The 26,799-nt window shown below is 45.8% G+C and overlaps 1 protein-coding gene across 2 annotated transcripts; it reads right to left on the bottom strand.

Moving 5' to 3' along the window:
• Positions 1–31: 31 nt before the first annotated feature.
• Positions 32–9,680, bottom strand: ODC1 (ornithine decarboxylase 1). 2 transcript variants are annotated; one of them, XM_074861566.1, is made up of 12 exons: positions 9,419–9,680; positions 6,646–6,753; positions 6,330–6,475; positions 5,983–6,156; positions 5,648–5,820; positions 5,229–5,363; positions 4,989–5,070; positions 4,576–4,659; positions 3,168–3,330; positions 2,968–3,080; positions 2,470–2,684; positions 32–509 (listed from the first exon to the last, which is right to left on the bottom strand). In XM_074861566.1, exons 3-12 carry the CDS (start codon positions 6,429–6,431, stop codon positions 368–370), a joined length of 1,383 nt encoding a protein of 460 aa, XP_074717667.1. In that variant the 5' UTR covers positions 6,432–6,475; positions 6,646–6,753; positions 9,419–9,680; the 3' UTR covers positions 32–367. The 2 variants fall into 2 exon arrangements, with proteins under 2 accessions (XP_074717667.1, XP_074717668.1); XM_074861567.1 differs by lacking the exon at positions 9,419–9,680 and adding an exon at positions 9,055–9,194.
• Between the last annotated feature and the right edge of the window lie 17,119 nt (positions 9,681–26,799).

Genomic DNA, 26,799 nt, shown 5'->3' with positions numbered 1-26,799 from the left:
TTTTCCACAGATTAACCAAACACAGGACCAGTTATTTCAATATACTTTATTTTAAAACAGGTAGGTCACAAAACACTAAGCTTAGCCCATTCTGCCATACACAAGCTACAAATACTTGTTTGACAGTTGAGGGTCAGTGTTTAGTAGCATACATGAAAAGTGAATAAAAATCCATATAAAACAATATTCAAATAGTTTCCATAGGAACACAGATAATTGTGACCCATCTCCTAGTCATTTCTGTCGTATTTATGCCAAACCTAAACTTTAAAAAAACCACTTAAAAATTCTAGCAAGAATTAAGTTAATAGTCCCCCAAATGCCCTAAATTCAATGACTAACCTTGCAGTTAATTACTAAATATTACCTATACATTAATACTAGCTGAAGCACAAGTTGCTGGATATTCAATTCCACTTTCCCAGGCACAAGAGAGTGGCAGACTAGAAACATCCTGCTCCTCCACTTCATCTAGGAACCCTTGCTCCTTGATCTGCTGCATTAGTTGCCTAGAAAGAAAAAAAGCAACAGTCAAAAAGCATTTCACTACAATGTGCCAAAAGGAAGGTAAGCAAAGTATTTTTTTTACTGCCAGGGAGCATGAAATGAACTCTTTACTCATCTGCAATCCAGACAATATTACTGGGATGGGGGCAGGGGGAGCAGGTCACTCGTGGCTGGCTAGGCTTTAGGGCAAGTGCCAATACCAAGGTGGTTTCACCATTTGTGGGTAGGATCTAGATCTGCAAAGATGCACCTGTGTATCTGTATAGCACGCGCTATAGAGATTTAATGACTTGGTGTTCAGTAGTTCAGAATTTCAGACCTATGGCACTGACTATCCCTTATCCCACACCACCACATTCCTGGGTAACTTGAATCAAGTCAAAGATCAGATGACACTAGGAATGGAAGGGAGCTGACCAGTGAGAACCATGTAACTCCTTCCATACTCAGAAGTTGTACTGAAAGACAAGCTCAGAAGAACTTCAGTTGACTGAGTTTTTGGACTTAAGTTATCTTACACTATATGCAAGGCAAGAAGTTGTGCTACTACATGGCCCCCCACATACTACTAGATTTTACTTAAGACATATGCAGCATCTTTTCCCTTATCTTTCACTATTATCTAGCCACTAATTTAGTTGTACACCTTTATACACATAAGTTACATTCCAAAAAGCTTTTGCCTGTGCTAGAAATATCTGTACCATAACTTCATTGATACACGCCTTCAGTTAAGAGTCAGCTTCTCTCTCAGAATTTTCTTGCCAAAACAGAAAACAGGCAATCATGTGGTGCTGAAAGAGGACTGTAGCCTTGGATGATGGTTATGTCTGCATTATTAAGCTCAGCATGCCTCAGACCAAGTACTGCATTTTAACAGAAACCCAGTGCTATAGTGAAAAACCTAACAGTTCTCTTGCACAGCCATTTTTAGTTCAATTAGACCCAAGTTTGGAGTCTTGTGGGACATCTAAAAGCTTTGTTTGGTTTGAGAAATGCTTCAATTTACAGGTTTCACTAAAGGAAAGAAACAATACAAGCCTTGCTTTTAGAGGCAAGGCTACTAAAATAGAGGAAGCTTCCTCTTAATTTTATGGCAATAAAATGAATTCCCCTGAACTTCAGCATTTTCAGTAAATTTGAAAGCAATCCAATACCAAAGTTAATCATGCTTTAGGGTAATATTGCTGCCCAAATGCTCTCTGTCAGTTTAGTAGGCAGACTTCAAAATACAGAGGGAAGGGCTTCCTCTTACAGGAAACCCCACTTTTATAGAAGATGCAATCCATTAACCTGTCTTGCACAGAAAAGCATCCATGTTACTTTAAAATACTGTTTAAGGTGCAGTTTCACAGTATGTCCTTGCACTCAAGAGGTAGTCCTGCTTTCTTTGCTTACCTGTTTAATAACTTCCCATGGAGATCTAGCACTCTGCACTGAGCAATGAGCCAGAGCTCAACCTAAACCAAGGAATAGCTCTCAAATAAACAGAAAAGTCATATTGTGAAGCAGCACTGTTGAGTATTCTTGTCTCCTGTGGTCAGGATTTAGCAAGCTATCAATTTAGAAGACAGCAGACTATTGGAACTGCAATTGACTGGTCTCTTAATTACTGGTCACAAGCTAACTGTAAAGAATCCATAATGATTCTGGATGTCGTGCAAGAGTAAAAAACACTGGCTAGAATCCTAGGTTAATGAAGACTCCTAACATTACCCATTTAAAAGCACCTCTCCTGGAAGCGAGTACATCAGAAAAGAGTAATAAGTAGTGCTAGCATTGTTCTAAGCACACAGCAAAACCCTTCAGATGCATGGCCTTCTTCCACACCACAAGGAGGTTTTACAAGAGCTATAGCACCAAAACTATGGTCCTATTTGTTAAGGGGCAGCCAACTGACATGAGCTATTCACTAGTCATCTGTATCACAGCATTAATGGATCAAGATACTTCACTACTAACCATGCTGGTCTTGACATCACATAGTGTATTGTTGGCCTCTGGAATCCATTGAAAGTAGAAGCTGCTGCAACAGTATAGGCACCCATGTTTTCAAACAGGATCCAGTCACCAACTTGCAACTCTGGCATATTAAAACGCTCAACAATACGATCTAGGCCATCACATGTTGGTCCCCATATGCTGCAGGAATAGCAGCTGTCATCTGGTTTAGGCCGCTAAAAGAAGAGTTGAGTATAGTTAGTTTGACCACCAAAACAGAGCTTCCAGAAGTAATACCATAATTAGTGTAACATTCCACCTCGCAGAAGAGGAGGAAGAGCTGCTTACAGGTCCTTCCCCACCCTTGGCTTTGAATTAATTCCACTGCATGATTCACAAGTCAAATGCCAAACTCTGGTGACCTGAAAGGAGCAGTGAACTGAGAAGTGACTGCTGTGACGAGCAGTCTCCTACACCCATGATACACGACTAGTACATGATACCTCTGAATGTGTATACCTTTTGCAGAACTGGTTTAACATGTGCGTGATCATACAAGATGCAGTTGAATGATCCATAGACTCCATCGTTCACATAGTACATAAGAGTTTTGTCGTTTGCATCATCTTCATCTGGAAGAAGTCGAGATACCAGTAAGAGAATGCTTGGAAAGAAACACACAATTGGCTAAAAGTAAAATTTGGTCTAGATTTACATACCGTCAGAACCTGTCTGCTCCTTTAATACAATTTTTTTTGCAATGATGTTAACTGCCAGTGTGAATGCTGATGCAACATAGTATCTTCCAGGCTCTGCAATAATACTTATTCCAGAATCCGAAGGAAAGTATTTATCCAGTGCTGGGTTGATTACACTTGTGATCTAGGGAAAAATCAGTTGCCAATATTAGTACTTGAGCAGTTACTCAGGTGCTATTTTAGAAGTCTGAGATGAAGTCAGACTTTCATGCTCACAATCACATACTGGCCAAGTGTGTAATAACTATTTACATATGTTGTAATGTCTCTTTATTGCCTTTATTTTGTTTGGGATTAAGTTTGCACAAAGCAGCAAAAGCAGGTATCACTTGCAGCTTAAAAAAATTTAGACTCAAACATAAGCTGTTTGGTCACTTGAAGGAAATCACCTCTCCTAGACTCATTAAGCCAGCATTAATGTCCCACAAGTTCCCACACTTCAACTTTAATTTCTAGCATGCTTGTAGTTCTGCTTATCATGCAGTATTCCCCACCTTACTGTATCCTAAAGAAGTCATCTCACAGGATCATAAGAACACAGAATGCTTTGTCATCACCTCTGAAATTCAGTTGCCTTCATGAAGAGTTATTTCCAAGTTCTGAAGTTATGTGTGATTATTAAGCTGCCTCCAACCAAAGCATGACTGCATTACACCATGGAGCCCAATGACAACATCATTTGCTCTTGATGCTTCTTGTAAGTCAGTACTACATTAGAAGCCAGCCTTCATTAAGAGGCATTACAAGTGAGGCAATGTTAGCCTACATTATTAGTGGAAAACTCACTTTAACTTATATATTTACCCAAAGAAACAGCAAATAACATCATTTAACACAACTTTAGCCTGGCAGGTGCTCTGACAACACTGCTGTAAGTGACAGTCCTATTAACACCCAGCCACCTTGTCTCTTCTGGAAGGAGGAGTATTTCTGTGCAAAAGCAGACTGGAGAACTGATCAAAAAAAAAATATCCAAAAGCTAATTCTAAACCAGATCAGACACTCATCTAGTTTGCCACACCAATGCTCACGCCACCCAGAAGAACAGCATGAGCTCAGGACTACCTTTTCACCCCATTTGGGAGCATTGCCAATCCAGATAGTCTGAAGTACAGCATCAACTAGAAGAAGTCTATGCCAGTAAGAATCAAGCCTACAATTAAAACTTGCTTTACAAGTTTACTATCTCTGCATGTTTACAGTCATTTAGCTAGGTATCTAAGGGGTTCATCTAATTTTCAGTTCTCAGATTAATTCCCCTCTTTTTCTCTAAATTCAATCTCTAACCAAGCCGACAAGTTCTTGTGTGTCTGCATACCAATATAAAAGCAAGAATCCACAACCTGAGAAGTTCTTAGCAAAGCTATACCTCTTCGAATTTGAGCTTGACATCTTCAGAGCCAGGGAAGCCACCACCAATATCAAGCAGATACATACTGAAGCCAAGTTCAGCCTAAAATGAGATTAAGGGCAACACTGTTAAGAAAGCAGTTCTTAGTTTGTCATTTTAGCTTAGAAAGCAATATGAAGTAATTTTATTAACACTTGGAACAGAGGTAACTCATCATGTTCAAGTAGTTGCTTGAGTCCGAGATGCTGATTTTAGCATATCCATAGGTGAGTTACACAGCACTGGTTAAAGTAAGCCAATCACATGACCTCAAAAATTCCAACAACATGAAATGAGCAACTTAGCTTTTAACCCTGTAATGGTTTTACATTTGATTCAGTTTTGCCACAACAGTTGAGCAGTACTTCCAAAGAAAATGGAACTAGACTTACTCCCATATCGAACACACAGCGGGCATCAGAAATGGCTTGGACAAAGGTCTCTGGGTCTGTACAACCACTTCCAACATGAAAACTACGGAAAGATACAAAACATCAGTTGCCATTTGGTAAATTAGCCAGGAAGTTTATACATCACTCAAGTCACCATATGCAAAGGCATTTCTATTGTCAGGTAAGATCATTTAAAGCAATCTTATTTAGTAGGACTGTATTTTGATGTTATCAACTCACCTAACTCCAACAATGGCAAGGTCAAGTTCTTTTGCACGCTCCAGCAGAAGCCTGCTTGTCTTAAGTGTAGCTCCAAATTTAACACTCAGACGACAAACTGCTTTGGAGTCATCAGTTGTAATGCGCAAGACTAACCTAGAAATAGGAAAAAATAAGGATTTAAGTTCCAGTATAGAAGACATCATTATCAGGCAGGTATGACCTTAGAATGAAGCTGAGCTTAAACATACAAACTACCTGTCTTTTCCTAACATGCCAGTAAACTATACAGGATTAGATTTTACTGGTTAAAGGTAGGTTTATTTTCTCGTAATTTTGCAGCCTACCTTAACTAATGAAGAATAAGTTTCAGATAACAGTAGATGTTTCCGTAACTTGGGAACCCAAGCAAGAATTACAGAACAATTAGCATAACTTACTTGGCTTTTGGATGGGCCCTTGCAACTTTCATTAGTTCTACTTCACTATCAAATGTCATCATCTGTACACCACTGCTGGCAGCATGTTTGATTTGAGATACTTGTTTACAGGGATTTGCATATATTATTCGCTCAGGAGGTACACCAATGCTCTGTACCAGCTGTATTTCCGTCTGAAGAAAGAACAGATTACACTTATGAAATATTTCTACATGATCAAACTAATCAGTAGAACAAAGTGACATCGCTTTACTACACTTAATTTTATACAAACACAGCTTGTAAAGCTGAACATACACTAAACAGCACAGATCAGAACACAGTCAAGCTCTTACCTTACTGGCACAATCAAATCCTGCACCAAGAACAGCAAGCGTCTTCACTACAGCTTTGCTGTCATTACATTTTACGGCATAGAAGGGGGTTACCCGAGGAAGGGCTTTATGCCATCGCATGTGCTTCTTTACAATATCCCCAAGGTCAGCAACATAGAAGGCATCTTTATCATCCTAGAGAGAGCAAACACGTATCTTAGAGTTACAAACAATGGATAACAGGATAAGCCTAGAGGTCAGCATCTGAGGAGGAGGTTGCTTTGCAGAAAACCTCCAAAGACAACTTGTTCCATTAGCTTACAAATTTGTAGTGTCATGAAACGTAGTGATTTTCCTATCATACTTACAGAAGATGACACTTCATTTATTTTTTGGTCAAGGATATCCTTGGCAGTAAAGCCTTCGTCAAGGAAGGTGAATTCAAATTCTTCATTGCTGAAGCTACTCATGATTTCCAAGATTTCGGGTTTATGTGAAAGGATTTAAGTACAAACTGCTGATACAAAAAAAATTAATTCATTACTTCTTTTAAATTTATACATTTTTACATTCACTACTTAAACTCATGTAGTCATTATGTGACCACTACCATCATGGTCATATAATTTACAATTATAAGATTCATACAGCAATCACTAATAGCAGCATGGATTAGGAACTTACATAAGATGACAGATCAGATTTAATCAGGACAAAGGAGGAACTCCACAAAAATCTGGCTAGCTTGAAGGCAAGTTCTCCTCTGTTCAGCAACTGTATGATGTACTAAACCTATTCAAAGAAAAAAAATCAAATAAACTAATAAAATCTGACAGTATTTAAGTACCTAGAAGTTTCCACTGTCTTTTCCTTCAATTCGTATCAGAGCAGTTAGTATTATGGCTTGTGCCAGTGTCAACATACTTACTGCTTTTTTTAAACAACTCTTAAGGACTACTGTAGCTCACCAGTTTCTGGGAAAAGGGCTTACATGTTACTACCGACAGAATCTGAGGATGTTACTGACTTCTGAGTAGTTACAACTCTCACTAGGTCAAAGCCAGTTGAATATCTGGATTCTCACTCCAGTTCAGACCATAAACCAGCCATGAGATCAGGGCCTCCCCTGAAGATGCTGTTGATGGTTAGAGCTTCCCTGTTCTACCCATGACCCCCAGGCTACATAAAAAGAAAACCTCAGCTGTCAGGAGTGGCAGATACACACTGAAAAGAATGGTTCCTAACTGTGGTCTGCAGACAAAGTCTTAACAGTGATCCCAATTAACACTTTATAACAGGATTTTACACTTGTCCATAACAAATCATTGTTAATAGAAATCTACCAACCAAGTAGAAAGTCTTTTGAGAACCAGAACTAAAGAGCATTCCTCTACCATCCAAGACCTATGAAGTCCACAGCAAAGCATATGGGTCATTCTTTTACTGGGCAGTCCAAATAGAGAATGACAATCCCCATTAAGCTGTTAACTCGACCAGAAGTGTGTGCTACCTTGTAAAGACGTCAGCATTGCAAATGACTCATAGGGAAGATATGGCTTCATGTATGTAACCAGGTCCAGTCCTCTGCTTCTCTCAGCATTTTTTACACTCAATCCAGTCATACAGATTTGGACCAAAGATTATGCAAACTCTAAATTATTCACTAATGTTTAGTTATATCACTGTTCCCTCTATTTTCAAGAAGGCTGTTTATAACAACATATGAAAAATAACATATCTTACAGCTGTTACAGATTAACGAGGTTCTAAGACCAACACAATCATTCATTCCATACAATGTGTATACTAAAATCCATTAAACTTTTTCTACTGGATGACTTTGAAAAGTCAGTGATTGTACAATTTCATTTCAGCCTTTATAAACTTATGGCACCTGAACTGCCAGCGTCAAGAACTACTTCACATCTTTTGATCAATTCTCACTTATCAGGGGTAAACCAGATTCGAGATTCAAACTAGATTAAGCTTTAACTCTAATGAAATAAAACCTAACAATCCACGGAGCCTCGCTCTCCCTCCGCTCTCATTCACATGCAGTGTTAATTCTCCCAGAAGCTGGATTAAAGTCTTCTCTTAAAAGCCTCTTTGAAAGGACCTCAAGAAACAGCAAATTAAACACTTCTCAGCAAGCTGTTTGTTACTGAAGAGAAGCTGCATCTTATCATAGGATGACTTCAACAAGATATTGCAAGCTTTGCAGAAAGCGATTCAGGGACTTCTAGCTGTGGTTAAGAGAAGTGAACACCATCAGGAAGAATTTAGTTTATCCTCCCCTCTGCACAGAGCTGCACGAAACCCACTTTTCCTATTAACCTGTAAAATGGAAATCACTTTTGCTGGTCACAGAAGACTTTGTTAAGAAGTTCTTGCAAGCCTTCCATCTCCACCTTATTGCACAATTTTAACTACAGTGTAATTACACAGAATATAGACAGAACATGATCATGTAGATGCAAATTGTAGCCTCCCAGTGTACGTTTCATATATTTGTACTGTGTGCAAAGTGTCTGCAGCTTCCCAGAGAAAGGCAATTTGTGCTCATTTAGAAGTTGTTCTCCAGAACATTCCTTTATTCAAGCAGCTGTATTTAGACACAGCTGAGTCATGCCTGCAGGCTCCATACTCAAATACCAAAGCTGCGTCTAGAAAGTGTGCCCGAGGCGCTCCTGACCTCGGAGTTAGCCGATGGCTGCTGACTGCGGTCGGGAAGGAAGCGGCTGGCTGCCCAGCTCTCACTGACGGCCCTTCTCCCGTGAACCCGCACGGGTTCTTAGTTGAGTCGGCTACGCGGCTCGTCCCGGGACGTGCTGCCTGACTCGGCAGCGGGGCACTGGGCGCTCCAGCCTCCGATACCGAGGCTTCCCGAGGAGGCATTTCACTTTGAGCTGGGGGACGCCTTTATGGCAGCCACCTTGTAGCAGTTCGCCCCCCCACCCCAAGACCGAGCGCCCAGCAGAAGGGCCTCAGGCCCGGCCCCGCGCCGCTGTGCTGGGGGGAAGCGTTCCGTGCTGGGCCGGGCCGCCTCGCGTAAGAGCGAGCAAGGGCGCCCCGAGCCATGTTCCTGCCACGCACCTGCCTCTCCCCGCCGCGGAAACAGCCCGGCGGCCACGGCGGAGCCGTCCCCTCCCCCGCTCCCGGGACGCGCCGCCAACACCTCCCCGGGCGAGAGCCGGCCTGACCCGTTCAAGCCGCCCGGAACCTGCCTCCTCCGCCCCCGCCCCGCCGGGGCTGGGGATTCCCCGGGCGCGGAGGGAGGCCCCGTGCCCGGCGGCAGGAGCCGGCGCCCAGCCCGGCCCGGGCCGCGCCGCTTGGCAGCGGCCCCGCAGACACGTGGCTCCGCGCCGGCCGGCTTCCGCCGCGCGCGCCTTCCCGCCGTGCGCCCCGGCCCCTTCCGCCCGGCCCGGCCCAGCACAGCACACCGCCCGGCCCGCCTCACCTCGCCTCGGGCGGCGGCAGCTGCTGTCAAGCCGCGGCGGCGGCCGGTCCCCTCGCTCCGAGCTGCCTCCTCCTCCTGCGAGCCGGGCGCGGTGCGGGGAGCCGGGCGGGTGGCGCCCTGCCGCCTGAGGAGGAGCGGGGCCGGCCGAAGGAGCTAGGCGCCGCGGCTCACAAAGCTTCGCCACCGCCGCGGCGCTCCTATATATAGGGCAGCCGGCGTCGCTATGGCAACGCACCAGCTCAAACCAGCCCCGATCGGCTGGGACCGGGCAGGGACTCTGGCCAGCCGCTATTGTGACGTCGGCGGCGAGCACGCGCCACGCCCCCCCCCGCTCGCCCCGCCCCCCGCGGCCCCCGCCGTGCGCTGAGCGCGTCGGGTCTCTGCGCCGGCCTCCGCCGCGGCTCCCGCCGGCTGTTCCGCCCGCCCCGCGCCCCTTCCCCCGTGGGCCCCTTCCCCCGTGGGCCCAGCACGGAGCGCGGCCTGCAGGGCGGTGTGCGCCATCCCAGCGCCGCCCGCTGCCAGCAGGTGCCCGGCCCCGCCGCCCGGCCACCGCTAGCGGCACCCCTGCGCGTCCTGCTGAGCGCGGGAACGCGGCTGCGGGAGGCCCGAGGCCCCCGGCCGCGAGCGATGCTTTGGGCAGATGCTGGAGAATGGAAACGCTGAGCCGGGGGACCCGGAGCGTCGTACCCGGGCTGTCAGTGGGGTGACGCTCTGGAAGCGTTTGTCCCCCCAGAGCCATCCCGTTTGCGCGGCACTCGCAGCCCCTGTGGTTCAGGTGTCGGCGCTGCTGCTGCCCACAGCGGTGCTGCCCCTGCCTCCATCCCTGCCTGCTGAGGACGTTACCCAAAACCCTTCTCATAACACTGAACATCTTTTTTTTCCTTTGCTTTTGCTTTGACGCTGCTATCTGTTTCCCTTGTAAGGTTATTTTGTCTCCCTGCATGCTTGCTTGTGTGAAAAATGAGCTTTAGGGAAAGTTGTAACCAGGTATAAATTCCACACTTCTTTTAACCCATTTCTGTTTTAGCCCTGCAACAACTGCACTTGCTGTCCTTACTGGGACAGGCGCTTTCTGCCCCTGTCTTAAAAAAGTTCAAGTCTTACCCCACGGTAGATGCAACCCCACAGGGACTGAGTCCCTGTCCTGTCACTGTACAGGGGAGCTCTGGAGGATGGGGCTGCCCTTGCCATGCTGAAAAGGGGATTTTTACACCCTGACAGCTCTGGGCATTTGTAAGAAAGGCAGGAAACCTTTCTGCAGCCCACACTGCAGGATGGAGCTCAGGGTACTCCTGCTCCCCACCTCCAAATCACTGGTGGCTATTTTAATTAAGAGATAATGGCTTTCTGAAGGTAGAGATGTTTGGCCGGCCCCTGCCCTTCTGCAGAGCTGGTTGGGTGGGCAACGTGCTGTGGGGAAAACCCTCAACCCTGCGTGGAGAAAAGTGTTGGGAAATGCTGCACGGGGCGGGACCCTCTCTCATGGAGGTGCTGAAAAGGCTGTGCCCACTGACCTCAGAGGTCCCGTCCTCCCACCGAGCCCAGCTGGAAACCCTACCATATTTCAGGCAGAAGCGGATCAGTGGGATGTCCTTGCCCCACTGTCAGGCCTGGCTGCTGGAGCTGGGTCGGTTGGGGGGGGCGGGGGGGGGGGGGGGCAAAGGCTGGGGCTGCGCGAGAATCCCTTGAAGGAGTAAAATAAAAGAAAACACCAAGATCAAGCAGATAAGAAACAAAAGGCGAGTTGGACCACAGCCAAAAGAAATGTCTGGGGACAGAGCTGGCTTTGGTTAAAATAATTAAATGAAAAAGGAACAAAAGCTCCTAAAAGATTTTTAAAAATATTTTTAGTGTGTGTATATGTGGCCACACACAGAGGCACAAATTGGGGAAGGTTTTCTAAATAATGTCAATCAGGCAGTGGGGAAAACTGTCCCAGTGTGTAGCATCCACATCAGCTGGTCCCCAGGACACTACCTTCCCTTGACAGCTATTCCAGTCACTGCATGAGCCTTGCCTGTGCTGAGACAACTCATCAAAACCCCAGAGAAGTTTCACACCAGCTCCCCTGACAGCTAACGAAGCAAATAACAGGGCTCTCAAGCCTCTAGATTTGGCTCCATGGGCAGCAGAAGCAACTTAGGTGTTGGAAAAGCAATCATCGAGGGAAGTGGAGGGCGGTGCCACCACCGCAGGAGCCAGATGCTCACTGAGCTGTCAGGAAAGTGAGGGCTAAGGCTGGGATGGGGACAGTGGCCATCACCCGGCTCCAGCACTCCACGGTATCCCTGGTACTGGCTGTTATTCCCCCTTTGCCTTCTACCTCTGGCTGGGTCTGGAGGAGAGCCCGCAGCTCCGTTCCCACTGGGATCCGGGTTGACTGACCCTGGGGCAGCTGGCAGCTGGGGCAGGAGGGCGGCTCTGGTGGGTAGGCACCACTCAGATATGGATGTGAGACAACACGGAGCCGTACCTGAGCCTGGAGAGAGAAAGCTGGACTGCTCCAAGGGAAAGAGGCGGCAAGAATAACCATGAAGAGCAATTATCTGAGGAACTGAAACATTCGTCAGCTCTTTGCAGATGATTAATAACGTTGTTGTATCAGCTCCTCAAAAGGATGGGATTGCCAAAATGGTTTATCTCCAAGTTTTTGTCTCTGGAGGCTCCTTGAGAGCTGCTGGTGTCAAGGACTGGCTCTGAGGAGCAGGAGGTTTGCAGGAGGTGTCCCAGTACAGGGAGGGAAGGGGTCTGGACCTGGGTCTCCATGCCAGAGGACAGCCACGGACAGCCTTCAGGCACATCAGGCGAGAGCAAGGAGGCACATCCTTCTCTGCCCATTTTCTGGATAGCGCCCTGAGGGTCTGGCCAAGCGTCTCTGAAGAGCTGCACAAGTCCACCGGTGACAGGAGCAGAGCAGATCCTGGGTCTGAAGAGCTGGGAGATGCTCCTGCAGCTCCTTGCAAGTCACCACCAGTCTCAAACTACCTTACATGAAGCAGTTGCGTGGGCCAAAAATGTTTTCCAGAAGAGGGCACTGGAAAAGCATTTGTTGGCAGGAGACTGTGGCCACATCTTCCTGATGCTTCCCCTCCTTGCTTTCTCTCCAAGCAGGGCCCTTGCTGCCTTGGAGGGACAGGGGATGGGGAGGATTTCTGGCTGCCCCGTAGCTGTCAGTGTCTCCTACATCTCGCAGCAGCAGTAACCTGGTGGTCCCTGGTCCTGCTGAGTGATGGGTCTTCTGGCTCTTGCAGACCCCTGAATTTGGGAGGAGCTGGAGCCAAGCCCCAGGTTCCTGCAGCTGCCGGCCAGGCGGTGAGAGCTGCCCAGCAGGAGAGGGACGGGCTCCCTGGCCAGCACCGTCACAGCAACTAGAGGAAACCTCGAGGTAACTCCTGACATTTCTCGACTGCTTTTTTCCCTCTGAGTCTATCCAGGGGCTTTGCACTTCTTAAGAAATTAAGCCTTCTGACAGCTTGTGGAGGGAAGTAAATAGTACCTCCACTTTACAGATGAAAAAGTGGTGCAGAGGGAGATTCAGTGATTTACCCAGGATTGCGGAGAGTAAAATCCAGATTGGGGTGTGCCGAGCTGTGGACCTGTGCAAGGTGGAGATCCTCTGCAGGCTGCAGGGTGCATGACTGGGGGACTCCTGTGGGGCTACCTCCAGCTCTCTTGGGGCAGCAGCTCCTCACTCCCTTTCAGTTTGTTGGACATTTCATGGAGAAAAAAAACATATAAATTGTCCCTGTCATTCAAAAAAGACCATTAGAGGAAACAGTATATTTCCAGGATATATTTTTTTCCTCTTTTATTACACATTTTTCTAGGCCTTTGAATGCAGTTTCTTGCCACTCAGTGCTGCAAATGTGACGTTGCATGTTTTTGTGTCAGAGCAACAAACTAAAATAGCTACTCACAGTGACAAAACTAGAGGATGTGGAGTGACTAAAAACCTTGCGGAAGTGACTGGAATGCTTTACTTTGCAGCTTAACTGCAGAGATGCTTACAGTTCTGTTTTCTAACTTGCCTTTTTTAGGAGAAAGTAGTCCCACTATGTTCAAAACAAGTCATTCACAGACACATGCCATGAGGTGAAGCACATAACTCTGACATTACAGCACCTGTTTTGTGTCTGAGTCTTTTCCAGTCCTTCACATTTACAGATTTGAGATAAAAAAAAGAAATTGAAAGAAGTCAGTGCTCTCATATGCATGTTGTTAAATATAGTTGATACAGGAAGGTCTCTGAGTGTCATCATCCTCTGTATGAGCTCAGCATCTACCAGAGGTGAGCCAGATCATAAGATTTGGCTCTAGCATTTGTCATATTTAATACACGGATTCTATAGGCAACATATAATGATACAATGGTGTTTTTAAATACTTTGTATTTTAATAGACTCTTCATCTCATCTTGCCTCTCAACGAAGACAATGTCAGAATTCTTTGAGTCAGGAAGAGTGAGAAGAGCTCTTGCAAACTCTTGTTCCTTAGCTTGAAAAGCAGAGGCCAGCCTGTACTGTGGGATCGATGGGGAGGAAACCATGGAAGTGACAGACTGATTTTGTGCATGCAACCAGCAGAGTGCTGTTCACACCAGAAAGTGGGGAGGCAATGGCTAGTCCTGCTAGCACAGCACCACACTGTTCAGCCTGAAGACTGCATCTCTCTCTCATGCAGAGGACTGTTTTCTGCCATGGTGAAGACATTGCTGGGACCAAAGGGCATTGCTGTCACATGTAATTCACAGTCAGCTTCTGAGCCCGCTGCAGGCAAGACCTTGATTTTCTCTAGAAGTAGCCTGAAAGTTTGAGCAGGTTTCAGGTTTTGAGTGAGGAAGCATTTGGTGCTTGTAAGCATATCAAGTATCACATCAAATGATGAGCACTGATGATGTTGGTGCTGGATCTGACCCCTGTATGCATCTTGTCTGGCACACACTGCAATAGCCACTCAGAGAGAAGAACGCTGTTTGACAAGGAGAGCAGCAGCATGACCTGAAATATGCCACAATTTGCAGAAATTAACACCGCGGATATAAATCCTACGATCTCTCCCATGGATCAGATCTTCAGGTGTTGTGCAAACACAGTGAGGACAGCTGGAAATCTTAGTGTCCAGATTTTCACCACAACCTTCCTCTGACTTTTACTGTCTTCAGATAGACATGTGACAGGAACATGTGGGACATCTTTTTCTCTTACGGTAATGCAAAGTATAAGAAACTCATCAGAAGTCAGCATGGTTTCCTGGGGTTTATGGCAACATTAGACTTCAGTTATCCTCTCCAGTAAGAGAAATTGATCATGTGAAGGGTAGAAGTGAATATACTGGATCAAATCTCTGTCAGGGCCCAGAATATTTGGAGGAAAAAAAGAGACAAGTGTGAAATTTAGAAGATTATAAATTCTGGGTATGTTAAACATGACAACTATTCATTCTCTTCTGTGATTATACTAGGTATATATCATGTAGCAGATGACTTCCCAGACTAACTGAGAACTTCTGACGGTTCCATGTCAAGGGACAGGAATAATACAGTATCTGGATCCTACCTTCTGCTCCTGGAAAGGCTTTTATGCAACAGAAATCTTTTGAGACTACACAACAAATCATAAAAGACTTCTAAAAGGTAGTGCGTTGGTTCCTTCCCTTTAATTCATCTTCAGGTGTATGTAAGAGTTGCAATCTCACCTACACAATACCCACTGCAAGCAGCCATGAAGCAACACCTCACAGTTGAAAGCCTCACATTTTGGATTATGACTGCAGTTTAATTTAGGATTAGTTTAATCTGGTGAAGAGCAGTTTAAGAGAAGACTAGCTGAAGGGTAGCTACAAAGACGGTGCAAAGTTCTTCTCGGTATTGCCAGACACTATAGCGAGGAGCAAGGGCCATAAATAGTGGCATTGTAGGTTCAGGTTGGACAACAGGAGGAGTTTCCTCTCCAGGAGGGTAGTGCAGCCCCAAGACAGAGGTGGGGTAGCCATCCTTGGAGATTTTCAAGCTTAAACTAGAAAAAGCCATGACTGACCTGAGCTGGTGCCTGGTGATAGTCCTGCTTTGAGTGTGAGGTTGGACAGGAGATCTCCTTTCCAGCTGGCACTTCTGGCTCTGTGTTCTGCGTTTATGTAGGCCCATGGGTGATGCAGACAAACCTCACGACATTTTTCTGACCCAATCCATTAAAGGTGTGAGTAGAGGTGTCTGTGTGCCAGGGACATGGCAAGGAAGGCACGGAGGGATGTTGTGATGGAAGGTGAGTGACTGCTTCTCCCGAAAAACCTTCTTCCCAGCTGTTGCACAGTGCCTGTGTTGGATCAGTTCTTCAGACAAGGATGTTGAGCAGGACGGTCAGACGCCCTTGTAGGCAGGGGATGGACAGCGTGGTGCTCCAAGCCTGTGCAAGGGGAAAGGAAAAGCAGAGACCTCTCTTTGGGAGGGGAATGCAGGACCGCCAGGCTTGTGCAGTGAGTGCCCAAAACCCTGTATTCCTCATTTGTTTGCAAAAGTGCACAGGGGGAAGGGCCAAATAGGCACATCTTGTGCATCAGGAATGACATTCAGCTGTGCTGATGGGATCCTCCATCCGTTAAGAGACAGCAGCAAGTTGCAGCTGAGCTAGGCTTTTACCTCCCTTCTTCTCTAGCAGGTTAAATAAACCTCTGAAAACCTGAGCTTTGTGAGGGTCGAAATTCAGATCCAGATTTTGTCATCTGCTCAGTCCTTTCATTAACAGAATGGACGTAACTACTGTCAGCAGCAGCAGTTTTATGGAGTGAGACGAAAAGTTATGTGTCTCAGTGTGAAGCCCGGAGGCACACAATGGTCTTTTCATTTCCCAAACACATTGAATCCCGCAATTGTCCCATAGATGGGACCTGCCTGAAGTCAAGGGGAGCTCTGTGCATGGAGCATTAGAGCAAAAGGAAGGATCAGGCCCTCAGAGGTATATTTTCATCATAATGTTTGAAGATTTACGTGTATAACTACGCAACTCAGGGTGAGACTGTGCCTCTAAGGCAAAACATATGAGCTCATATAAAGAATTTATCATTATAATAACAATTTGCATTTCTATAGAACCTTTGATCTTAGGATCTCAAAGTGCTTAACAAACACAAATTAATTAATCCTCACAACTCTCCTGCAAGGTAGACATGTATTATGGAGAGACGCTAGCAGCTAGCTTTCCATTATAAGTCTCATTTTAACTACCTGCTAACTTTGCCAAAACTAAACCAATACACACAAAAATTTCACAAGCATGATCTTGTCCTTGGGTAGGATCTTTTTAGAAATTGTGGGGCAAATAGGATAAGATAGTTTAAGATAAGTAGGTTAAATGGGGAGACCAGGAATATATCCCTGAATGAACTAATGCACATACTCCATTAGTCCAGAGGGGAGGGAAATGCAGAATTTGGGATAGACGCTTGCTTCTTCATAATTTGCCAGCATGGAGATTCCAAGGTGGTAAATGGTTATTAATTATCCAGTCTGTTATTTATTAAATTGGTGAGCTTGATGAGTGGAGGAGGTGGCCTGCTTTTCTAAATGGAAGGGTCCTTCTCCAGGAGCTAACTGCACTTGGCCCCAATTATGAAGAGGAAATTGCCGAGAGCTACGTATTACCTCCTTTGGAGAGTTACTCTTTAAAACCTTTGGGAAAAGGCCCGGTGATCAGACCCAGCAATGGTCTGGTATCATGGGTAGAATATCACCTTTAAAGAGAAGCTGACAAAGACAGCCAGAGAGCCAGCGTCTGGCAGTGCGCCTGCACAAGGGATGGAGAGCAAGAACAAATTCTTCCTTTGCACGCCAGTAAAAAAAAAAAGAAAACCAGACCGGGAAAAACCACTTCTGACTACTCAGAGCTGCTCAGACCTGGGGCCCGGGCGTGGAGGAGAAAGCAGGAGTCTTTCCTGTTCCTTTTCTCCTGAAACAGGAGGACAAGGTGTAGGTGGACAGTGGGGCGGAGGCTTGTCCCTTGGCCATGGATTGGGGTTAGCAGTTTGCTCCAGCAGGCTTATGCTGATAGCAAATTGCTGCCACTCCCAGGAGGAAGGAGGAGGACAGGGGATTATGACTCAGGTGTTTTTAGGCTGGTACAGCCTCCAGGGATGCTTCCTCAGCTGGGGAAGCCCATGTCCCACGCTTGCCCCAGGGTCCCGCTTAGCACCTAGCCCCACTGAGCCCCAGCAGGGCTGTGCCTTGCACTGCTTATCAGCTGCTCACTTTAGCCTCTCCTTTGGGTGTGTGGGAATGACTTGGACACCATAGCGAGGGATGGAGCCCATGACACTCCATGTCACCCACCTTGTACCCACGCGATGCTGCAGTCTTCGGTCAGGATGCAGCATGTTGTCCCACCGCACACCACTGCCTGACTTAGCAGGTATTGTGTTTTGGTGACTCTTCTTAAGCTGTGCTTAAAAAAAATAAAGCAAAGTCCAAAAATAACTCAGAAAGGTTTTGTAAAATCTGTCATGAACTGATCGTTGGAGCATTTTTCAAAGATATGTGATTAGTATATAGAGCAGATAGTGTCTGCAGTGTTGAAAACATTGGATATAGAGTCGTCAGGGAGATCCAGTGAGAATTGGCTATTAAAAATGGGGTTTTTACCCAAAATGGAGGACCAGAGAGACTCTGATCCCAGCATAGAGTCCTTCAGACATAGACAAAAGGAAGAATCCCCTTTGTGAAAGCCATCCAAGCCTAAACACCTAAGAAGGGAGGAGAGAGGTGGAAAAGAAAGTATAGTCTGCCTTTCGCAGGCAGGTGGGTCCCAGAGGCCCAGGCAAACCCGAAACACTGCCTGTGGCCACACAGGCAGCCTGCAGCGAAGCTGGTGGCAGTGTCTGCTGCCAGAGCAGAGCCTAAGTGCCAAGCCAGGGTCAGCCTGGGACATCCTGAAATGGCACTGTCTCCCTTTCACCACTGAAAGGTTGTACAGATCAAGCGATTGATAAGGAAAAGAGCTCTGGAGGTGCTCAGATAGGAATTATTTATGACTAAGTACAATAGATCAATGGTGTTGGCTTTGCAGCAGGACATAGTCCAATGCCAGGACTTGGGTGTAATCATGCCATGCAGGTAGTTAAACCCTTGCGGTGTTTTCTTCTATTAATTGTGATCGGGTGACCTTGCCCTTACGTGGGTAGGTAACATTTGGCCTTTGTTTTCATTGCATTCATAGCTATGCAACAGGTATAGAATGTGGCCCCTTGTTATCAGCCTTGTCACAGTGCTGTTATCAAGGGAGAGCAGAAGCACACTGCAAGACCAAAGTATTTTGCAGGCTTCTAAGGAATGAAGACCTTGATTCCTCTGCTCTTACCCAGGTCAAATTGTACCTTCCTCTTCAGACAATCTTCTGGGTTTTGATGGGACGACAAGGTAAGCTGAATAAGAGTGCTACTATTGGGTCTTAATGATTTTAAAACATGTCCTTCAGCAGCTACTTAACTTTTCACATGCATATTCTCTTTCATACAAAAGGGCAGGGAGTAGACAAAAAACAATAAAAATGACATGCGGGGATTATTCTCTACTAGTCCTTCTGGTCAGTATTGCAGTGCTCTGCAAAGCTAAATACATCTGCAAGGGACCCATGTCTACGGCCCTGGGCAGTGGCCTTCACTGGGCACTGTTGTTAATAAGTGCTTTGTGTACAGCCTCAAACATAGGGTGGCACAGCAGGAGAAATGCTTTGGGTTTTGATCTATGAGTACTAACCTATTGAAGCAACAAGTATGGGAGGATTAATCAGTATAAGCATCTTTGTATTGTTAAATTGCAGTTATCTAGTGGCTGTTATTTTCTTGAGTCCTTCCATGGGTGACAGTGAAACCCCTCAAATTGATTACTGTGATAGGATAAAGCCTTGGATTTGTCTTCAATTATTTCTTTAAATTGAGAGCATTCTGTTCTAGTTTTCTTCCTTTTTCTGATCTGTTAGATGAAAACTTTTTAAACAATGCTGATTGATATCTTGGCACATAGGTCTGCCCTGTTCCCTGAAGCTCTCTTTTCCACAGAGTGTCACCCCAAAACAGCTCCCGTGCTCAGTCCCTATTTCCAGCCCTGAGCCTCCTAGTCCCTGCTAACGATTGGATCCACCTTGCCTGTTTCAGGGTTCAGTGAGATGCTGTGTTATTGTAATTTTAAGTGCCTGATCCCAGGAGAGGTGTCCCTACTTTCCTTCAGATCTGGTACGTTCACTGGAGAGACAGAAGGGAGAGCCCCAGGCTGCCTGACAAGGTGCTCCCCTCTCTCTGCTGCCGAGAGAAATGCCTCTGCATAAACCGGGCACCTTCCTTGGGAGTCTGAGGAACCAACACAAAAAGTTAAGAGCTTCTCCCCATGCTGTTAGCACGCTAGCGATGTCCACTGATGTGCATGGTGGCTGGAGGGCACACTTGCAAAACAGGACACTGAGATCTGAAGCACTTCTCAGCCTGAGGGAAAGGAACCCACATCTCCTGAGACCTTTCTCATCACCAGACGATGTTTGTCCTCAGTGACAACATTTGGCCTTTTCTACTGAAGCCAAGAGTTATGGGACCAGCAAGGGAGCCCAGGAACATGCCTGCTGCCCATGACTAGAGCATCCAGCTGGAAGGGGTGAAAGTCAGCTGCATGATCTGCCCCTTTTAAGTGTGATCATTGCTAGAATAAAAGCAGTTTCAGGAGAAGGCACCATAATCTCAGGATAATTCAGATTGGAAGGGATCTCAGGAGTCATCTAATCCAACCTCCTACTCAAAGTAGGGTGAGCTATGGGGTCATAACAGTTTGCTAGATGCTTAGGTTTCCCTGTCCCAGATGATTAGATGAGTGTCCTAATCACAAGGCTATAGAGTCAGGCTTTCACCATCCTGCTTTCCCTGCTCTCATGCCTGGCTGTACAGTCACTCAGCCTCAGTTGTCAGCTTGGTGTTCCCAGGTGAGATAGATACCCATGGTGTTGATATCATGATCTTAGCACAGCATAAAACCCTCCTTCACAACTTCTGCTCCACTCAGCCCATGTTCAGGAGGAGGACACTACACCATCACTACCCATCTGACTTCTGGGGAGTCTCCAAAATTAACTCAGCTTGAGTTCAGGTGCTCTCCACAGATCAGGACTTTTACAGCAGTCGAGAAGGGACAGACCTCTGGACTGGACATGGGCATCCAGACAGCTGTCAGGCCAAGCACAGCCTGAAGGGGCCATGAATTTATCTGTACATAGAGTTATCCTGTCCAGAAGCCAGGCAGACAGGATTGCTGGCTGCAAGGCAAGTGGGTTTCATAACCCAAGTCCCAACTTTGGAGACATCTCATTAAGGTGGATGTCATTCAGTGTGCATAAATGCACAACAGATTCAGACTCCTCTTTGTGGGTGGGTAGTGAGACTCTTTTGTGTGTTTTACACATGCCTACATTAACGTTTGTGTTAACATTAGTATAAGTGTAGAATTAGATGAGTAACTCCATTATTTTCTCTATTATACGCATCATGTTTCTTAAACATTTCCTGTGTGGAAGTCACAGTATTTAAAAAATACTTGTGATTGTTTTTCCAGGAGAACTAAAGTGTAATGAAGGTGCAGGAGGGAAAATCATACCAGAAGCACACAGGGAAAGTCACCATACTGGGTTGGCCTGTGCTGTGAGTGAAATGACTAGCAGTAATGTTGACACCCTTCACTGTGAAAGAAAAAAGGCAATTAGGGAAACACTGGTGATGTTAGAATTATTTTCACAAGGGAGGAGATGAATTCAAGGACGTTTTCATGGTCAAAGACGATCACACTTTCTGATGATTCGTGATCTTCATGATCAGCGGCTGGTTTGCAGTGTTCTTGGTGAACACAGAGTGGGTTGCTGGCTGGCTGAATTTCTTGTCATGGCTCTGGCTGCTGTGGACCTGTGACAGAAGCACATTAGCCCTGCTCTGCTTTCACCTTATGTCCCCCCTGGCACATCCCAGAGCAGAGCCACGGCCAGACATAACACAGCAGTGGGAAGATCAGGTTCCTCAGCTGAAGTACAGTGTATGGTTTAGGTATTTAGGAAAGCTGGGCTGCAGAGTACATTCAGTGCACGTTTGTTTCAGTGATTTATCTACTACACCATCATGCATGGGCAGGCAAAAATTGCTCTGCCACAAACCAAGCATTAAATCTTGTCTACACACAGAGCTGTGCTAGCCTGACAGCAAGGGTAATGCTGGAATCACACCGTCATCATTATTTCAGAAAGAAAAGAGGGCCCACAGCATGAGGGTGGGAATCAGGAAGTGGGCTCTGTTTCGTGCTCGTTTCGTCATTGAACGGGTAGAAATCTAGCACAAATGACCAGTCCCTAATTCACCCTCCAGACTTCAGGTATCTGTCTGAGGCCCCAGCAAGGCATCAGGGGTCTCATGAGTAGAAGTCGTCTGTGGGAGTCACAGAGAGGACGTGTCCCTTCCAAAAAGCAACTCAGATCTCCTTGCACATACCTTTCTCACTCTCTGCCTTCGCTGACGGTAGAAGGATCCTAGACGCCTAAAGCTAGAAGGAACAGCTTGGCCTTTGTCTTTTTTCCCCTGCCATAAAGGGAGGATAATGATGCTGACCTTTTAAAAGAGCTTCTGACATCCACAGATGAAAAAAAATAAACTTGTAAGAGACTATTATTATTGTTATATATCTTTGGACAGAAGGAGCAATGATGTTTCTATGACATTTTATAATCCACATGAAAAGCTGCCATAATAAAGATAATGACATGTATGATCAACAGAGTATGCTTAGTTGTGGTATTTGGCAGTGATAGTTTGGCTTACTTCTTTTCCTCTGTATTTTCTACAGAAGAAAAAAAAAAGAAAGAAAGAAAAAAGATTAGCAGACACCTCTTGCAAATCCTGCTGAAATCAAAACTCCGCTGAATTCAATGTATACAGAACTTTTTCAGGTTGTAGAGAAAATACACAAGTTAGGCTATTTTAGAAACAGATGTTTGAAAATGGGATTGCTGATCGCTATGGATGGCACCATTACCACACTGGTAGGAAAGCTGACCCTCCTGTAGGAGCTGGACGTGAGAACTACAGTCAGCAGTATGGGATGCTCACACTTGACTCCAGGTGTGATATATTGCCATCTGCCTTTTAGTGGAGTGGGGATTGCAAAGGTCTCTCAGAATTGATTAGGCTGGGCTCAGCTTTGTGTTGTGTCTCCTTCCCATGCACACACAGATCTTACACCGAGCACATAATGATAGAAGTGGCATAAGGACATAAGAAAGGACCTGAGACATCAGACCAGTGGTCCATCCAGGCAGTAGTCAATGCCTGAGGACAACAGCAGGAGATGATATTTAGGGAGAGTATATGAGTGTGGTCACCTTTTGTGGTCCACTGCCACATTCAGGCTTGCAACTCCATCCAGTCATTTTAGTACCTATCTGTGGACCTACCACCATGAGTTCATCAAAACTCTTTCTGACCCCACAGACAGTCTGCCTCTCCAGCTCCCTACGGCAGCATGAAAAGGGAATCCATATCTGTTATTGGTGTATGGCTACTTATAACATGGTTCCATTTTTTGTTCCTCCTTCCTTCACTCCCTCCTTTTGCAAAGCAAGTTTAGCTAGGCTGAATAAGGTTATAAAGAGAACCGTGATGTAACCAGTTCTTGAGACACATTGCAACTGACTCCACTAATGAGGCTGGCTATTGTACATGGCCATCAATTTTGAGGTTGGAGAGAAGGCACTACAAAATGTGGATGTTTCAAAAAGGGAATAAAAATCTCTTTCCTTCTCCAAGACTTATTTGGCAGAAACTGCTTAGGCAATAGAAGACAGAGGGAACTAAATGTGAGGTTTAATATACATGTAATGGGCTCAATAATACTCAATGATCTTTGGTATATCACTGACAGAAGGTATCAGAAAGAATTTTGAGGTTATATTTTGCAAGAAAAGCTCTCATGAAAGTTGGTGCCTTAAAATCTAAGATCAAAACTTTGATTTATCCTCTGGCCTAATCACTGAGTCCTAGCCTAAACTTAATCTAGGTTTGGATTTATGTACATGGCCCACCTCCAGTCATAGCAAGACTTTGAAAGAGGCAGTCCACCACTCTATTGAATGAAACTTTCTGAAGACTTTCCAGACAAGAACTTCACCATCAGATCTCCTGAAAACATTACTAAAATGGTCACTATCACCCTCCCTGCTCATGGAACTGGAGAGAAGCAAAAATGAGGGTGGGGGGAGCACAGAGCATTTTCTCCACAGAAGCATCAGCAACATCTGCACTGGAGAATAAATTGGGCCGTGGGTAGTCCTTTGGTCCTGAGGCCAACCGAGCGGAAAACAACTCAAGTCCCTGAAACAGGGACTCTGCGTTAAGGAATCTGGTGTTAGCTGTCCCTGGCCCATACCATCCCCTGTGCTGGCCATGGACGCTGTCAGGAAGAATTGATACTTGAGTCTCTGCCAAAACCACTCCAGGGACTGTGCCAACTGCATGGGCAATCATATGCTAAAGCCCAGGCCCATCCTCTGCTCCTCTTCACTTTCCTGGGATAAATTTTTCCCACCTTTTGGAAACATTTCTTTTCTGCCATGAGGGATGGCTTGCATTGCACAGATGAGCTAAAATAGGGCAGAACAAGAGGACAACTGCAGTTCACAGCTGTGACTCAGGAAAAACCCACCATAGCTTACCTCTCAGTGTCTGGCTGCTGGTGGGAGTGTTTGTGGGAAAAGGGGAAACAAAAGGATAATGGCACTTTTGTTTCTTCTTGAAGTCTTCTTCCTGCTGGTCTAGCAACTCAGCTGATAAAAACGTGCTTGCAGTCACCTATCCCCGAAGCTGCGGGAATCCTGGGCATGAGTGCGAGTCACCATGAGGCAGCAGCTGCTGGAAGGAGGTTTGGGTCTGCGGGTACTAGTCCACAACACAGTGTTTCTGACTGCAAAGCTGCTCTGGGAAACACTATCCTCTTGCTCCAGAACATGGTGGTTCCATTGCACCCCAGCACTGCTGCTTTCTGCCTTTCCAGCTGAGATGCCGTAAATGTCTATAGGGTGATCCATAGGGATTAAAAGAAAGAAACCAACCTTTTTTGGAGGGAAAGAGGTGGTTGAAGCAACCTTTCATTTTTTCTGCCTGTTTGAAGATCACAGTGCAAGACCTGCTGTAAACAAATTAATCCTCCATTCCTAGAATTTATCTAGTAAATCATTTCATCTTTTGGTTTTACTCTGCCCCCAGAGAGTGCTTTTGGTATGATATCAGTGGCTGGTAATTCGTCTTAGGGCAGTTCACATGAGCACTACTGAAGTCAGTGGCTGAACTCCACCACAATTTTCACTTACGTTTGGAGCCGCTCCTCTGAGAGAAACTGCAGATTTGCTGTAGATTAGTATATGAGCTGAAAGGTGGGCAGGGATCTCACTGCATGAAATATGGTAAGGGGAAGAGCGAAGTATAAGGCTGGAAAGAGATTATTAGCAACAATACTCAAGGATTATTCCTGGGACACTGTGTGCTTGAGTCTTCTCATTCTCCTCCCACTTGTCCCCACTAAAGCTGGATGTCCTTGTCAGCCTTGTCACTTGGGGACAACCATCCTGATCTGTGCCATAGGACAGAGCCTGAGTCATGCCCTGCCCTGTTAGCTCCTAATGTGCCAGAACTAGGAGAACTGTGAGCTGTTGATGTCTGTGAAAAAGGAAAGCATGACCCAGGAATGATTCAGGCTGTGTTCCCTGAGTAAGCAATAAAATAAAGACACAAAACCTTGCAGAATAATGCCGAACTGCACTCATTCTCCCATTTTCCTTCAAACTCAATTATCCTTTGCTAATGCGCCTGCAAAAAAAGATTTACCATAGTTATGTTCTTGTGTTAGTCACCTATGGTCTGTCATTCTGACCAGTTCTGCTTCATTACCTTGTCCTATTCTTCTCTCTCATCTCTTGCCTGACCAAGTGTGTTTTGAGGAAAGAATGGGACTTTCTGCTCTGTTTCTGTTTAGTATAGTCAAATGAGATCATGATCCACAACTATACTTCCAGGACCCTGGACTCGGAGTAGTAACAGTGCACAGTGCTAACAGGAGTACCAGCGGTAGGGGAGAAATGAAGAGTTGCACACCCAGCCTGGACAGCAGGGAAAGTGGGTGGCAGCAAGGATCTGTTTGAACTGAGGTTGTCTGCAACACGTGGTTTTAAACCAGGAGGCAGAGGGGATCTTTAACATCCTCCGAGCCCCAGATCTCAGGCCTTCATTACATCTGAAAGTTTCCCTCTAAGAGTTTAAGTGGTCCCTGCTCAGTGCTGGTGAGACTGTGGAGCAACATTTACAGTTACACCATTTACTGGCCTAATTCATACGACCTCAGAGATGTACAGGCTCTTAAGCAGAAGCTTCAATAAAGGAATGAAAACTAACGACACAGCACCTCAAAATCAACATCCTTTCCATTGTCCACATTTGTTCCAAAGAAAGCTTCTTCCAAACATGAAAGGATAGAAAATGTCTGCTATAGGCGATAAACATGGTCAGAAACTCATCAGTGCTAGTACCAAAGTGATTGCCAACCTTCTTGTGTGGGAGTGGTGGGATAATCCCATTCCCTGCTGCTGATCTGTATATTTATTGCTATACTTATTGTCCCTTTTACTAGCCATTCAGGCACAATCCTTAGGATCTTCACTATGAATATCCAGGTGGAGATTTCATTCAAACAGGAGATTTTTCCAGCCCTGCATCAAGTTCAAACATCGTGTTGTCCCTGCTGTGCCATGCATCATGTCCCTTACTTCCTGCCACGTCCCCCCCATTCCCACTCCTTGCTGCATGCAAAGCCAGCCCCAGCAGTATCATCACCACCTTCTGCCTTTTCCTCTTCAAGCTTTCAGTGAGATTCCTCCTGCCCAAATATTTGGACAACCATCTAGGAAGCCATAGACTTGGTGCAGAAGAGCACTTCAGCATGTGTTTGACTTTAACCTTGAGTTCAAGTCCTGTAAACGACGTCGCTTTAGCACACTTCTGAATGCTGGTTTGAACTGGGGCCTCTGAATCTGAGCCTAAGAGGCACTGGAGACAGTCACCTTCATGACAACTGCATCAAACGTTGAAATCTTCCTTCCTGCCCAGTCACCTGAAAGAATCAAATTAATCAGAGCTGATCATTCAGAGGAGCCAGAGTAAACACACACCAGTGGGGTTATCTGAGGTAGATCTCTGGACAAACATCAGCACTACCTTCTTTCCACCTCTTCCCAGCTGCTGTCGGAGACCTTTGCATTACAGGAGATCTAATATTCCCCTTGGTCTTGCAGCCAGAAGTGCAGGGGAGGTCCTGCACCTGTGCAAGCTCT

The sequence above is a fragment of the Strix uralensis genome, chromosome 3, assembly GCF_047716275.1.
Source record: "Strix uralensis isolate ZFMK-TIS-50842 chromosome 3, bStrUra1, whole genome shotgun sequence".
In the NCBI taxonomy this organism is placed as follows: Eukaryota; Metazoa; Chordata; class Aves; order Strigiformes; family Strigidae; genus Strix; species Strix uralensis.
This window is presented reverse-complemented; position numbering and strand designations above follow the sequence as displayed.